General features: G+C 37.6%; 1 protein-coding gene across 1 annotated transcript in view; it reads right to left on the bottom strand.

The window, feature by feature from the left end:
• HDAC9 (histone deacetylase 9) overlaps window positions 1-16,153 on the bottom strand; it is an 865,518-nt gene that overhangs the window by 427,932 nt on the left and 421,433 nt on the right. Inside the window, exons 10-11 of the mRNA XM_027774184.1 lie at window positions 15,107-15,317; window positions 14,433-14,650 (exon numbers count right to left, since the gene is read on the bottom strand). Of these exons, the coding sequence (XP_027629985.1) occupies window positions 14,433-14,650; window positions 15,107-15,317 (429 nt within the window). The remainder of the gene's footprint in view (window positions 1-14,432; window positions 14,651-15,106; window positions 15,318-16,153) is intronic.

Below are 16,153 nucleotides of genomic sequence, written 5' to 3'. Positions count from 1 at the left end.
ACTCTTTCTTCATTTTCATTTCCAGTATGCAGCATAAAGTTTGTTAACAGATACATCTTATATTATCAATTAATCCATGCCATGAAGTTATGATATCTTTTAGAGTAAATTTGGATTGCTAGTTGATACAACTAAGTTAACAGGAAGAAAAATCACAGTACACTTAGGATGTGAGAGCATAGCTCTGGGTACAGTTTTGCCTAGAGGAATGGGAATATTCTAGATCAGGTGACATTGCAGGGGTACTATAATCACTCAGATTTCATAAGTATTTAGAGAAAGAGCCTAAAGACACGGCAAAAGAGGAACTAAAACCAGCAATTTATAAACTACCATAATCTGTAACAAAGAGACTGTTATATGTTGGTGATTTTCACATCCACAAATCATTTAGCTATATTAAAAATTCCTTAGCAAGAGTTAATTATTTCATACCGTAAAATGAATCTATTTGTCAAGGTTGGGCAACAACCAAATTATTTAACTTCTCTCTCTATTTGAACTGCTTGGAATCAACATCAGTCAAACTATTCACATGGTTTAATTCCCCAGATATTTGTCTTTCCCCTACTTTCTTACCTCATAGTCATGTCCAGCTATTGTTTTTCTCATTCAATAAAAGCGTCTCTGACTAGATTAACAGTGCAGAGTGAAAAGGAAAGGTCAAGGTCCCCTCCCTTGGTCTTCAAGTTATGAAAGCAGCACTGGGAATGTTTATGAACGCTACACATTAATCCGCAGAAATGGTCATTTAGTTCCTTTTCCAAACACAGGATTTCATCACATCTAATAATAAAGCAACAAGCCATTTTCTGTATATTATAAACCATCAACTTGTAATTATATAATGCAACACTTCTATATGAATTCTCTGAGATGACGTAAGCTGGTATTATAGCGTGAGTGAATTTTCTGAAGCCTACTCCATACCTACAAGGATCTATTTACATTGGGCTAATCATGTCAAAATAGCATTTATTTAAGAGTAAAGTCAAAGTTGCTTTTATAAACCTCTATAGATAGATAAATAATCTAGGAGGCTTTTTACCGTTATAAAATTAAGACTGCCTTTCAATGCTTACTAAAATTTTTGGACACGCCATCCATTTAATGGGCAAAACGTAACCCTAAATTGGTGATTAAAAGACTCTACGTGGAAACAAGCTGTCAAATAGATGGAGAGAAATTAATCCTGACAACAGTAATGCCTACTTTCCTAAATGAAAGCCCAGTTCAAGTTTCTACTCATCCATTTTTCAAAACTTAAAACAAGCATTTTCCAACCACTCATAGATGAGATGCCAACATTTGCATTTCAGTTGAACCTGATGAAGTCAGTTCACTTTCAACTTCAGGCTTGCTCAGAACTTCTATGAGGGTTTTTTTTTTTTTTTTTTTTTTTTTTTAATGGCAATGTTGAAAACATGTAAGAAAGGGGAAAAAAAACTGTGGCCTGCCTATAGTTGCTGTGTACTGCATTAATACTGTACTATTAGGAAAGAATAAGAGTCTACAGGAGATCAAGGTCCAACAGATGGCACAATGGTTACATTGTTGGACTCCCACATGGTCGTGGTCGATCATGGTTCGAGTCTCAAACCAGATGGCTTAAAACTCATGCTGGGCATATGTGCATGCATGCCCAAAATCCCAAGAGGAGAATGAAAGGCAAGAGACTGCATCATAGCCATTCCCTATAGGGGGGTGATTTCTTGCTTTCTGTCTGTCTCTCAGCTACAGCGAGCACATGTGTCCTATAGCAAAAATCTTTACAAAAAGAAAAAATTCTCTTAAAAAAAAAAAAAAGATTCTATAGGAGATCTGGATGTCCCATGTCAGATCCATGTATGAAGATGGCCAAGGGAGCAGGATGGAAGGCACTGAAAGTTGGAAATTATGGCTGGGAAAAGGGATTTCTTCATCTCAGCAAATCCAACCAATAAGAATGACAACAAAACAACACATTTTTAAAATATTTGATTGTGTGCCTGTTTTAAATTGTGATTTTTTCAACTTACAGGTATAAATAAATTATGGAAAAGTTGTTTAGTGCTCAGTGATAAAAATAAGCACTAGTAGTTTAGGACAGACTTTTATGTCATACAACCTGTGTGGAATTCTCTCTCTCAAATGCTAGCCCTGTCATCTTGCTCAACCTACAAATACCTTGTAAAATTAACTTCCTCAAAAATAAAAAATAGTGAGTTGTTAAAAGTGAAGGGCTAACATGTGAAAGAACCCTGGTATGGGGTCCACCTCAAAGGAGACCCTATATATAAAAGTGAGCTGGTATTTAAATAAGCCTATCCTCAGTGAAGGAAGTGCTATGAAGATGCATAATGCATTAGGGAAGGAGAGGAAGAGGTACACTAGGAGAAATAAGTGCAACAGAAAAGCAAAGACTGGTACATGGTCCTTATTTAATTATACTTAAAGCTTTAATCTGCACATGAATAAGCCTTGCATATATTTATTAGAATTAAGGCAATATGATGTGTTAGCCTGTTGTGTGAGAATATGTAATACTACTTTTGGAACTGTAAGGTTTTGGGAGACCAGCAGATGGCAGAATGGCTAAGGTGCTGGACTCCCACATGGCTGACTGCAGTTTCAGTACTGGATTCAGCAGTGCAAGACTCATACCAGGTACATGTGCACACATGCCAAAAATCCCAGGAAGAGAATGAAGGAGAAAGGATCACAATGTGGCCATCCTCCCTGGGGGTGATTTCTCACTTTCCCTCTCACAGTCTTTCTCTGGTGAGCACACACACTCTAAAACAAAAACCTTTAAAAAAAAAAAAAAGTAAACTTTTTTAAAGATTTGCACACTTGTAAAATTGGTCTGCTTCAAATGAATCTTCTTTGTAAAATACATATATTTTCCAATAGTGCAAAAAACATTTCTATATTAGAACTGAATCAAGGACACTTTATAAAGAAACACATACATACAATGAAGCACGCTGTGTTTGTATGTGAATGTGACCAAAGGCATGAAAAAATGCCCTCTTGGTTTTACTGCAGGTGGATGGCTGGGGACAGGGAATGGGAATAAATCATGATGGATTATGGAGAACAGGCAACATTTATGTTATGAAATTATGTCAAAAAATAATAAAACAGATACTGCTCAAAGGGTCCAATTCTCTCCCAAGAAACTGATGAAAGCTCTCTATTTGCTGAGATCCAGCTTTTGAGTATAATTATATTCATGCCTTGCTTGCCAGAATGTAATATATACCTGTTTTAAAAGGAGCAACACGGGACATCTGCTCGGCCTCCCATTTGCTGCTCTTGTCTCAGATCTATTTTTATTATGATAAAATACCACTCAAGTCAAAATGTCTAAGTATCATAGTAATAAATAAATAATAAATACTTGTATCTAGACTGAGCCCTGACATATATAAGATATCATCTCATGATTTATGTCATTTTTTAAAAAAAGTGTTGGCGCATGTCCAGTCATAGGAATGCATAAGATATTTATCACAGAGCATATCACAAAGAAGGGAGAGAGAGGGAGGAGGGGAGAGAGAGAGAGAAGGAGGAAGGGAGAAAGAAACACAAGAAAAGACAAGGCAAGGCAAGATCAGACATAAACAAGAAAACATAGAGAGTTATAAACAAGCAGTACGTCTTATTTTCTCAGAGAAATCAACTTCTTTTGTCATGTCCCCTATTCTAAAACTTAATACATAGTAATACTATTTACTTGAAGAGTTCATGCCTCCAATCTTTAAACCATGAGCTCCAAGAGGATGCTGAATACTGGGGGCGGGTTGGGGGGTTGGCACTACAACACTATCGACACAAAGGCAGTAGTTAAGCCTGTGCGTAGGGAACCAGATCCTACATGGCCAATCACAATTTAAAGACTGACCCCAGCAGCTTGGAAAACACCTGAAGCAATGTGCATGCCCCACATCCTGACAGGATGGAAAAAATGGAAAAAAACGATTGTGGCCTGACCATGCTGCATTGGAGGGTGTGATTGCTCTCTCGCTCCCTTTCTGTCCCTGACGAATGCACACACTCTCTAGCAATTAAAAAAGAAAAGAAAAAGCATCAGCACAAAGTAAGAATTTGATTATAATTTGTTGAATAGGTACATGTGTAGATTAGTATTTCATTTAAATAAATACTGGAAACACAAAGGATTTTTAAAAAAACTTCTGTTCACATGGAGTTGATGGCATGAATATGGAAAAAGATATTAAAATGGTATTAAAATCCTGGTTAAAATAGAAAGTGTTGGGCATGAATCAAAGTATTCTATTAATATTTTAATGGAGAAAGCACTCAAAGAATAAGGTCATGGGAAGGGGGGAGTGACGAAGCTTTATGTAAAATTACCTCACAACAGAAATGCCTGAAGATACTTTGGAAAATTTTTATATATCATTCATTTGTATATGATGTGATTAAAAAATTTGTCTTTTCATTTTTCAGGCAGTAAAAAAATAGACTATTCTTTTTAAATAATTGACATGTCCAAGTAACTATGGTGTGTTTTATTTTAATCAATCATAGTTTTATTTTACCAAAAAAGACCCCATAAAAAACTCATGGTACTAGTTAAGCTTGAAATGAGCTCAGGTGAAAATTACCAAAACCATATAATTTTTTTGTTTGTTATTTTGTGAGAAATTCTACTTTAGAAACTTTTTTCCCTTCAACAGGAAAAGCAAAATACACTGCACTGCAACAGCAAGACTTCTCTTGATGCTAATATAAATAAACTCTTGATTTTTTTGAAAAGGCTTAAAAAATGTAAGTCATCATTGCACAGACATACTATACATTAGCAAGAAAAGTTGTTTAATGATTTCTTAAGTTTTAAAGATGCCTCAAAAAACAAAAGAACAAATGTTGTAAGGTATGTTTTCTTATGATTCAACTTCTTAAAACACTTTCGGTGAAAAATGAATATTCGAATTCCAGAGCAGAGATAAATCTCTTTTTTGGGCAGGGTTTTGAATGTTTATTATAATTCTTTAAAATTGTACATCTCTTTTTAAAATATTTATTTATTTATTCATTCATTTATTTTAATTTGACCAAAGAAAAAGAAAGTGAGAAAGCAAGCTACCAGGTCTGGGATGCAAACCATGGTCAATCACGTGGGAAAATCCAGCACTTAACCACCACGCCATCTACTGGCTCCCAAAATTGTACATCTATTATAATGCGCTTTTGTATGTGTTATCTTTTTTCTTTTTTTTAATTAAATTTATTTCTTTTTGTATATACATTCAATCGCATTGTTTAGCTTAAAATGTGAACATTTCAATATGTGAACATTTCTCCCCAGTCCCATTGATCAAAATATCTTCAACCCATAACACCACACTTCCCCGTCCCGTCAATGTTCTACCTCCGTATCCCTTCTCCAAATGTCCTTCCTTAGGCCACACTCCTCCACACACACACACCTCATCTGACTTTCACATCCATCTCTTGTGTTTGTACAACCGTTAGTCAATCAGTTTCAGTCACAGAGATAAATCGTTTTGACAGGGTTTCTTCTCCAGGTCAGAACTCTCCTCAAACTTTTAAAATTATTTATTGGCAGATATAACAATAAAATTACTGTATAAACCCATTTCATGTACATTTTTGCTAAGTCCTTGAGCACTTACACCACAATTATAAGAGATAAATAATAGTAGAATGCTGAAAGATCCCACACTAATGTCCTTAAACTAAGGCAATCAGTAGGTAAATTATTTGGTATTATTACTAACACTTATACTGCATAGTTACACAAAGCATGAATGACTGTTTTGATAAATACATTAAAATAGAACTAAGACAGAGACCAGCTGGTGGTGCAGTAGTAATGTGACACTGAATTGCAGAACCCACATAGGAAGGTCCCTGGTCCACACTTAAGGTCTCTCTGTGCACACCGGGTGTGCATACATGCCCATGATCCTGGCTAGCTAAGGCTGGGAGTACACTGCAGTGTGAAGATCATTTTGTAGGTCTAGATCTCTCTTTCTCTTTCTCTCATAGAATAAATAAAGGCAAACTGTGTGAAATTATTCAAAATGTAATTAAGTCAATCATTGTATCAACTATGCTCCTAAAAGTGTAAGTTGCTACTAGTTCTTCTAAAGATTATTAGAAATCGAACATATTACAACTCTCATACCAAAATGGCTCATTATATTTAATCTCCAGTACGTTCAGATATAAATCTACTCATTTTCTCTTTGTTCCCACTCCATTATTTGCTTCCCCAAATTTCTCAAGAAAGGAACCATTATAAAGTTGAGGGAATTAAAAAGAAAATTAAGTATGTCATTTGCACACCTCTGTCTAAATGCACACCTCTATTTCCTGCTATAATTAAGTATCTCAGAGTAAAAAAATCATGTTTTTATCTTGTCAAATATTTGATTCAAGGACGAATTGACTTAATAAAGTTTCATTCATGGTGGCAGGGGAAGGTGACTTCAAGTTTCAGTGGTTATTTCTTACTAAGGGGTATTCAAAATTACTAGTGTACATGTAAATATAGTATCAGTCAGAAACTTGCTAACTTTCGGCATCTAAGTTATGGTCCTGATCCAGTATGAAATAAATGCCATCGTCCACTCATAGAGAAGGCCAAACAGTAGCCATTTGCTTCATGGTGATCCTACCGTGAATATCTCAGAAAAAGACACAGGTTTAATATTTCCCTAAATACGATTCTTCTCTGTTGCCTTACACAATCGAAGGCAGGTAAAATATTTTTAAGATCTGGAGAATACCCAATGCGCATATTCCAACTTGATTAAACATATGGAATACATACTTGGAGAAAAGCCAACTGGCGACCTGCTTGAGAAATCTAAACACCCAAGCTGAGAGAGGTTAACATATAAAGATCAGCTAGGTACTTTGAAGTTTTCTGGTCTTCATTTTGCCTAATTAAGACAAGATTTAATAATCAAACCACTGTACAAACATGTACCTAAAAGTGTAGGTTTGTTTCTAATTTTAGGAAGAATTCTTAACAGATTCCGAGGAATCAGCTCCACATGGGAAAGGTCTCTGATAAAATTTGATTTCTTGTTGCTAAAATGCAAATGCCTGCTTTTCATCTTAGATTTTTTTTCCACGTGACTAGGGTTTAGCATATGCCTGTCAAAATCTTGAGTGTGACACTGAATGAGAAAAATTCAGATATTAATTAGCCTATTATCAAATGGTGGCAAGTCTAGGCCATAAAAAAAAAAAAAACTGTATTTTGAAATATTCTTAAAAGTATCAATACAAAATAAGTTTGTAAACCATGATTTCAAAGCAACTGATTTACCTGATTTACCCACAGAATATGCACATCCACACATTGCTAGTATCTAGAACTAAAACTATCAGGAAAGTGTATCTATTAACCTAATACTCATTTTAACACAAACCTAATTCCAGGTCAAAATTGTATGAGTAAAAATGTAGGATCCCTAATATTTCCTCCTGTATACATTTCTCATACTGAATGATTTTTCAAGAAAAGTTAGTCATTTCACATTGTGCCGAGAGACCACAAAGCAAACTAATTAACTCTACCACAATTGAACAAACATATACAGAGCCACATTCAAGTCAACCAATATTATGTATTATGCCATTAGGCACAGAAGGAAATTGGTTCTCTCAAAAGATTGATTTGATACAAAATAACCTGATAAGTTTAGCAAAATACTATGGCAATAAAATCAACATTAATCTGATTATGCAGGATGAGTTTGTGATGTACAGTGAAGGAAGTTAAAGAGACCGTTGCCACTGCCGGTCAGGCCTACTTGTAACAACCCAATCACAAACAGACTCACGGCATCTTTGAAAGTAGCCAAGGACCGCAATGAAAGAACTGCCATTCAGGGTGTGGTGCTTAGCCCATGGACTCTTGTAAGCGGGAGGTCAAAGAGAGGAAACAACTCCAGCAATACTTGCAATAAGACCAATCCATGATGAAGACCCTCCTCTTTTCTTGTCACTAGAAAGATGATTTGACTTTTGCCCATGACAGTTTATTCTGTCTTGTTTGTTTTTTAAGCATCACAATGCAGTAAGGTATTTAATTATGAAATTACATTTCAGCTTTTTAGCTATCCACTTATCATTGTTTGATATTGCTCTCATGCCTCTATAACATGCCTATGGCTTCAGAGTACACAGGAAAGAGACTAAAATCTTAGTACTCAGGATCTGAATATCTTCCAGGAATTTTCTAGGCACAAGAAGATTCTGCTTTTGTGAGCCTAGCACAGCATAAGGTAGTGGTAAGATTGTTCGGACCAGCTTCCTTAATAACATTTTGCTTTCAAATTCACAGAAAATGTTTTACCAGCCTGTCTGACAACATTAAACGGTAATCACTGTTCTTTGTCATTGCTTCAGCAGAAGAGCTCCTAAGAATGTGGTATGATACTGCTGTCTGCTGTCCACCGCAGACCCATAAGGCTGCCAGAAAGAATGTATCACAAGATTTGAGAAACTGTTCCAAAGATGGGCAAGCGGTGGCATAGTGGTTTAGGCAGCTGGATCTCACATGGCCAATGTGTGGTTTGAGCCCTAGATCCAGTGGCTTGAAAAACATTTAAAATTCTGAAAGGAGAATAGAGGAGAAGAGATTGTGGTATGGCATCACCCTGGGGCTGCACTCGCTCACTCTTGCTCTTTCTCCCTCTTCCCTGTGGGTGCACAAGCCCTTTGGCAGAATTACAGACAGAGAGAAAAAAAGAAAAATCAACTACTTGAAGCACTTTTTTGGAATGGAGAGGGGCATACTGTAAAAGAGATGTAACAGATGCACACAAGCTCCTGAGATGTACCTCAGTAGCCAACCTTGTCCATCTGCCATCACTGTGCAAACCTTTGGATAAGTCAACTCTCCACATTCAACTCTGTCTCAAATTCTTTCTGCAATACTAAAAAAAAAATAGGGCTCCACACACACGCCTTGTATGTGTTGCTGTATTAAAATAAGCACTCCATCATAAATGACCTTGCTAATCTATAACCTCAATTTTCCTACAAATGGCCTTAATTAACAACAGTGAAAACACTGACATTGTGATGGTGTCCTTGAACCCAGAGCAGGGCTAAGGATAGTAAACTCCTTTTCGCTATGGCTGATACCAACATTCTCCTCTTATATATCCACACCAATGAAGAGGTTCTCAACATCCAAACAAGTGGTTATGACATTTAGCTTGGGTTGGACACTTACTTTGTTCATGTGGATCTGCTGCTGGTATTGCTTCTGCTTCTCCAAGAACTGCTGGTGTTGCTGCTGAATGACTAGCTGAGCCAGTGTACTCTGAGGCAACGGTGCAGACTGGGTTCGATTCAGGGGTCTGTGACGGGGCAGTTTGTGGGTACCTCTAATGCCAGGTGAAATTCTTTCTTTTGTTGCCAAAGGAGACTGAGGATGTAGGGGAACTCCACCTATAAAAATATATATACAAATGTGTGTGTGTAAACAGACAGGCAGACAGAAATACATTATCATTTTAAGAAATGACAAGAAGCCCAAATAGATGCATGGGATAAGTTACATGAAAACAGTGATACTAGCAGGTGAATGTCAGAGGAAGGCTGGGCTGGGTGCCTAAAGGCAGAACTGCCAAAGCACAGGACAGGTATGCACCTGACCATACTACTCCATACAGCTAAGCACTAGTCTGTCTGGTGTGTCTGAAGGTTAGATGAGATGAGTCCTGCACTCCCCTACAAAGGATCTAGGAGAGTAAGTAAGGATACTGGTCTTTCTCACAGTACCAAGTGCCAAGGAGGCCCTCGTGTGGCACTGTAAATCTTCATTAAGGTTTTGGGTTAGAGAGACATTTCAATGGGTCACTCACAGCCCTACAATGACCTACAAACAGTGCCGTTATTAATTACCAGCCACAAGAAGCTTTTGTTGTCGCATTTGTTCTTTCAACAATAAATGCTGCAGGAGGGCTTGGTGGCTGCTGTTGGGTTTTCCCTCCAAAGCAACGTGGGCATGGCTTGAAGACGTGGGGATGTTGGCCCCATACTGTCCAGGCAGGGCGACACCTGGCCTGAGTGTCTGGGTCTCACACTTCTGCTTTTCTTTGAGTGAATTTGAAGCCTGTGTTAAGAAATAATAAACGTTAGTCCTCTTTCATCAGAGATAAATCTCTTTTTTGGGCAGGGTTTTGAATGTTTATTATAATTCTTTAAAATTGTACATCTCTTTTTAAAATATTTATTTATTTATTCATTCATTTATTTTAATTTGACCAAAGAAAAAGAAAGTGAGAAAGCAAGCTACCAGGTCTGGGATGCAAACCATGGTCAATCACGTGGGAAAATCCAGCACTTAACCACCACGCCATCTACTGGCTCCCAAAATTGTACATCTATTATAATGCGCTTTTGTATGTGTTATCTTTTTTCTTTTTTTTAATTAAATTTATTTCTTTTTGTATATACATTCAATCGCATTGTTTAGCTTAAAATGTGAACATTTCAATATGTGAACATTTCTCCCCAGTCCCATTGATCAAAATATCTTCAACCCATAACACCACACTTCCCCGTCCCGTCAATGTTCTACCTCCGTATCCCTTCTCCAAATGTCCTTCCTTAGGCCACACTCCTCCACACACACACACCTCATCTGACTTTCACATCCATCTCTTGTGTTTGTACAACCGTTAGTCAATCAGTTTCAGTCACAGAGATAAATCGTTTTGACAGGGTTTCTTCTCCAGGTCAGAACTCTCCTCAAACTTTTAAAATTATTTATTGGCAGATATAACAATAAAATTACTGTATAAACCCATTTCATGTACATTTTTGCTAAGTCCTTGAGCACTTACACCACAATTATAAGAGATAAATAATAGTAGAATGCTGAAAGATCCCACACTAATGTCCTTAAACTAAGGCAATCAGTAGGTAAATTATTTGGTATTATTACTAACACTTATACTGCATAGTTACACAAAGCATGAATGACTGTTTTGATAAATACATTAAAATAGAACTAAGACAGAGACCAGCTGGTGGTGCAGTAGTAATGTGACACTGAATTGCAGAACCCACATAGGAAGGTCCCTGGTCCACACTTAAGGTCTCTCTGTGCACACCGGGTGTGCATACATGCCCATGATCCTGGCTAGCTAAGGCTGGGAGTACACTGCAGTGTGAAGATCATTTTGTAGGTCTAGATCTCTCTTTCTCTTTCTCTCATAGAATAAATAAAGGCAAACTGTGTGAAATTATTCAAAATGTAATTAAGTCAATCATTGTATCAACTATGCTCCTAAAAGTGTAAGTTGCTACTAGTTCTTCTAAAGATTATTAGAAATCGAACATATTACAACTCTCATACCAAAATGGCTCATTATATTTAATCTCCAGTACGTTCAGATATAAATCTACTCATTTTCTCTTTGTTCCCACTCCATTATTTGCTTCCCCAAATTTCTCAAGAAAGGAACCATTATAAAGTTGAGGGAATTAAAAAGAAAATTAAGTATGTCATTTGCACACCTCTGTCTAAATGCACACCTCTATTTCCTGCTATAATTAAGTATCTCAGAGTAAAAAAATCATGTTTTTATCTTGTCAAATATTTGATTCAAGGACGAATTGACTTAATAAAGTTTCATTCATGGTGGCAGGGGAAGGTGACTTCAAGTTTCAGTGGTTATTTCTTACTAAGGGGTATTCAAAATTACTAGTGTACATGTAAATATAGTATCAGTCAGAAACTTGCTAACTTTCGGCATCTAAGTTATGGTCCTGATCCAGTATGAAATAAATGCCATCGTCCACTCATAGAGAAGGCCAAACAGTAGCCATTTGCTTCATGGTGATCCTACCGTGAATATCTCAGAAAAAGACACAGGTTTAATATTTCCCTAAATACGATTCTTCTCTGTTGCCTTACACAATCGAAGGCAGGTAAAATATTTTTAAGATCTGGAGAATACCCAATGCGCATATTCCAACTTGATTAAACATATGGAATACATACTTGGAGAAAAGCCAACTGGCGACCTGCTTGAGAAATCTAAACACCCAAGCTGAGAGAGGTTAACATATAAAGATCAGCTAGGTACTTTGAAGTTTTCTGGTCTTCATTTTGCCTAATTAAGACAAGATTTAATAATCAAACCACTGTACAAACATGTACCTAAAAGTGTAGGTTTGTTTCTAATTTTAGGAAGAATTCTTAACAGATTCCGAGGAATCAGCTCCACATGGGAAAGGTCTCTGATAAAATTTGATTTCTTGTTGCTAAAATGCAAATGCCTGCTTTTCATCTTAGATTTTTTTTCCACGTGACTAGGGTTTAGCATATGCCTGTCAAAATCTTGAGTGTGACACTGAATGAGAAAAATTCAGATATTAATTAGCCTATTATCAAATGGTGGCAAGTCTAGGCCATAAAAAAAAAAAAAAACTGTATTTTGAAATATTCTTAAAAGTATCAATACAAAATAAGTTTGTAAACCATGATTTCAAAGCAACTGATTTACCTGATTTACCCACAGAATATGCACATCCACACATTGCTAGTATCTAGAACTAAAACTATCAGGAAAGTGTATCTATTAACCTAATACTCATTTTAACACAAACCTAATTCCAGGTCAAAATTGTATGAGTAAAAATGTAGGATCCCTAATATTTCCTCCTGTATACATTTCTCATACTGAATGATTTTTCAAGAAAAGTTAGTCATTTCACATTGTGCCGAGAGACCACAAAGCAAACTAATTAACTCTACCACAATTGAACAAACATATACAGAGCCACATTCAAGTCAACCAATATTATGTATTATGCCATTAGGCACAGAAGGAAATTGGTTCTCTCAAAAGATTGATTTGATACAAAATAACCTGATAAGTTTAGCAAAATACTATGGCAATAAAATCAACATTAATCTGATTATGCAGGATGAGTTTGTGATGTACAGTGAAGGAAGTTAAAGAGACCGTTGCCACTGCCGGTCAGGCCTACTTGTAACAACCCAATCACAAACAGACTCACGGCATCTTTGAAAGTAGCCAAGGACCGCAATGAAAGAACTGCCATTCAGGGTGTGGTGCTTAGCCCATGGACTCTTGTAAGCGGGAGGTCAAAGAGAGGAAACAACTCCAGCAATACTTGCAATAAGACCAATCCATGATGAAGACCCTCCTCTTTTCTTGTCACTAGAAAGATGATTTGACTTTTGCCCATGACAGTTTATTCTGTCTTGTTTGTTTTTTAAGCATCACAATGCAGTAAGGTATTTAATTATGAAATTACATTTCAGCTTTTTAGCTATCCACTTATCATTGTTTGATATTGCTCTCATGCCTCTATAACATGCCTATGGCTTCAGAGTACACAGGAAAGAGACTAAAATCTTAGTACTCAGGATCTGAATATCTTCCAGGAATTTTCTAGGCACAAGAAGATTCTGCTTTTGTGAGCCTAGCACAGCATAAGGTAGTGGTAAGATTGTTCGGACCAGCTTCCTTAATAACATTTTGCTTTCAAATTCACAGAAAATGTTTTACCAGCCTGTCTGACAACATTAAACGGTAATCACTGTTCTTTGTCATTGCTTCAGCAGAAGAGCTCCTAAGAATGTGGTATGATACTGCTGTCTGCTGTCCACCGCAGACCCATAAGGCTGCCAGAAAGAATGTATCACAAGATTTGAGAAACTGTTCCAAAGATGGGCAAGCGGTGGCATAGTGGTTTAGGCAGCTGGATCTCACATGGCCAATGTGTGGTTTGAGCCCTAGATCCAGTGGCTTGAAAAACATTTAAAATTCTGAAAGGAGAATAGAGGAGAAGAGATTGTGGTATGGCATCACCCTGGGGCTGCACTCGCTCACTCTTGCTCTTTCTCCCTCTTCCCTGTGGGTGCACAAGCCCTTTGGCAGAATTACAGACAGAGAGAAAAAAAGAAAAATCAACTACTTGAAGCACTTTTTTGGAATGGAGAGGGGCATACTGTAAAAGAGATGTAACAGATGCACACAAGCTCCTGAGATGTACCTCAGTAGCCAACCTTGTCCATCTGCCATCACTGTGCAAACCTTTGGATAAGTCAACTCTCCACATTCAACTCTGTCTCAAATTCTTTCTGCAATACTAAAAAAAAAATAGGGCTCCACACACACGCCTTGTATGTGTTGCTGTATTAAAATAAGCACTCCATCATAAATGACCTTGCTAATCTATAACCTCAATTTTCCTACAAATGGCCTTAATTAACAACAGTGAAAACACTGACATTGTGATGGTGTCCTTGAACCCAGAGCAGGGCTAAGGATAGTAAACTCCTTTTCGCTATGGCTGATACCAACATTCTCCTCTTATATATCCACACCAATGAAGAGGTTCTCAACATCCAAACAAGTGGTTATGACATTTAGCTTGGGTTGGACACTTACTTTGTTCATGTGGATCTGCTGCTGGTATTGCTTCTGCTTCTCCAAGAACTGCTGGTGTTGCTGCTGAATGACTAGCTGAGCCAGTGTACTCTGAGGCAACGGTGCAGACTGGGTTCGATTCAGGGGTCTGTGACGGGGCAGTTTGTGGGTACCTCTAATGCCAGGTGAAATTCTTTCTTTTGTTGCCAAAGGAGACTGAGGATGTAGGGGAACTCCACCTATAAAAATATATATACAAATGTGTGTGTGTAAACAGACAGGCAGACAGAAATACATTATCATTTTAAGAAATGACAAGAAGCCCAAATAGATGCATGGGATAAGTTACATGAAAACAGTGATACTAGCAGGTGAATGTCAGAGGAAGGCTGGGCTGGGTGCCTAAAGGCAGAACTGCCAAAGCACAGGACAGGTATGCACCTGACCATACTACTCCATACAGCTAAGCACTAGTCTGTCTGGTGTGTCTGAAGGTTAGATGAGATGAGTCCTGCACTCCCCTACAAAGGATCTAGGAGAGTAAGTAAGGATACTGGTCTTTCTCACAGTACCAAGTGCCAAGGAGGCCCTCGTGTGGCACTGTAAATCTTCATTAAGGTTTTGGGTTAGAGAGACATTTCAATGGGTCACTCACAGCCCTACAATGACCTACAAACAGTGCCGTTATTAATTACCAGCCACAAGAAGCTTTTGTTGTCGCATTTGTTCTTTCAACAATAAATGCTGCAGGAGGGCTTGGTGGCTGCTGTTGGGTTTTCCCTCCAAAGCAACGTGGGCATGGCTTGAAGACGTGGGGATGTTGGCCCCATACTGTCCAGGCAGGGCGACACCTGGCCTGAGTGTCTGGGTCTCACACTTCTGCTTTTCTTTGAGTGAATTTGAAGCCTGTGTTAAGAAATAATAAACGTTAGTCCTCTTTCATCCATGTGGGTCATTAGGCCCCTACATCAGCAGGTGAGTTTCTTATGCCATAATGTCCCAAATCAAAAATCACATCTTACCCAATGGCTGACTTAAGAACACAGAAAACAAATATCTTTTAAACCAGTGGAATTAACGTGGATCCACCAGGTGGCATGAAGGTTAAGGCGCTGGATCCTAACTAGATGGCTGACTATGTGGCATTAGACCTGACCCAGCAGCCTGAAAATCACTCTGGGTGTGTGTACATGCATGCCAAAAAAATTCTGAGAGAAGAGATTGCAGTGGGCCATCCCCTCAGGGTGATTTCTCACTCCCTTCCACCTCTGTGTCTCTTAGTGAGCACATGAACCCTATAGCGAAAACTAAAAAGAAAAAAAAAAAAAACTGGATTAATGAAGGAAAAATTTTAAAAACAGGGTTGGAACACCAGAGACAATTGGGTATTTGATATCAATGCACTGAATCAAAAAAAAGTTTTTTTAATATTAAACTCAATGCTAGAGATAAAATTTCAGTTAATATGTCCAAAATATCCATTGTTCATAATAAAGAATATAATTAACAACAATATATTGTATTCTTGGAAACTGTTCAGAGTAGATTTTAAGTCCTCTCACCACAAATAAAAGCTAATATGTAAATTAATTAACTTGATTAAGCGCAGCTGGATCCCACACAGCAAACTGCATGGCTCTAGTACTGAACCTGGTGGCTTAGAAAACATACCAGGTGCATATGTGTGCCCAAACCCTAAGAGGAGAATAGTGGAGAGGGGACTGCAGTATGGCTGTCTGTGT

Source organism: Tupaia chinensis, unplaced genomic scaffold (assembly GCF_000334495.1).
Source record: "Tupaia chinensis unplaced genomic scaffold, TupChi_1.0 Scaffold000410_1, whole genome shotgun sequence".
Taxonomy (NCBI): Eukaryota; Metazoa; Chordata; class Mammalia; order Scandentia; family Tupaiidae; genus Tupaia; species Tupaia belangeri.
The sequence above is the reverse complement of the archived record's forward strand: the minus strand, read 5'-3'. Positions and strand labels throughout refer to the sequence as shown.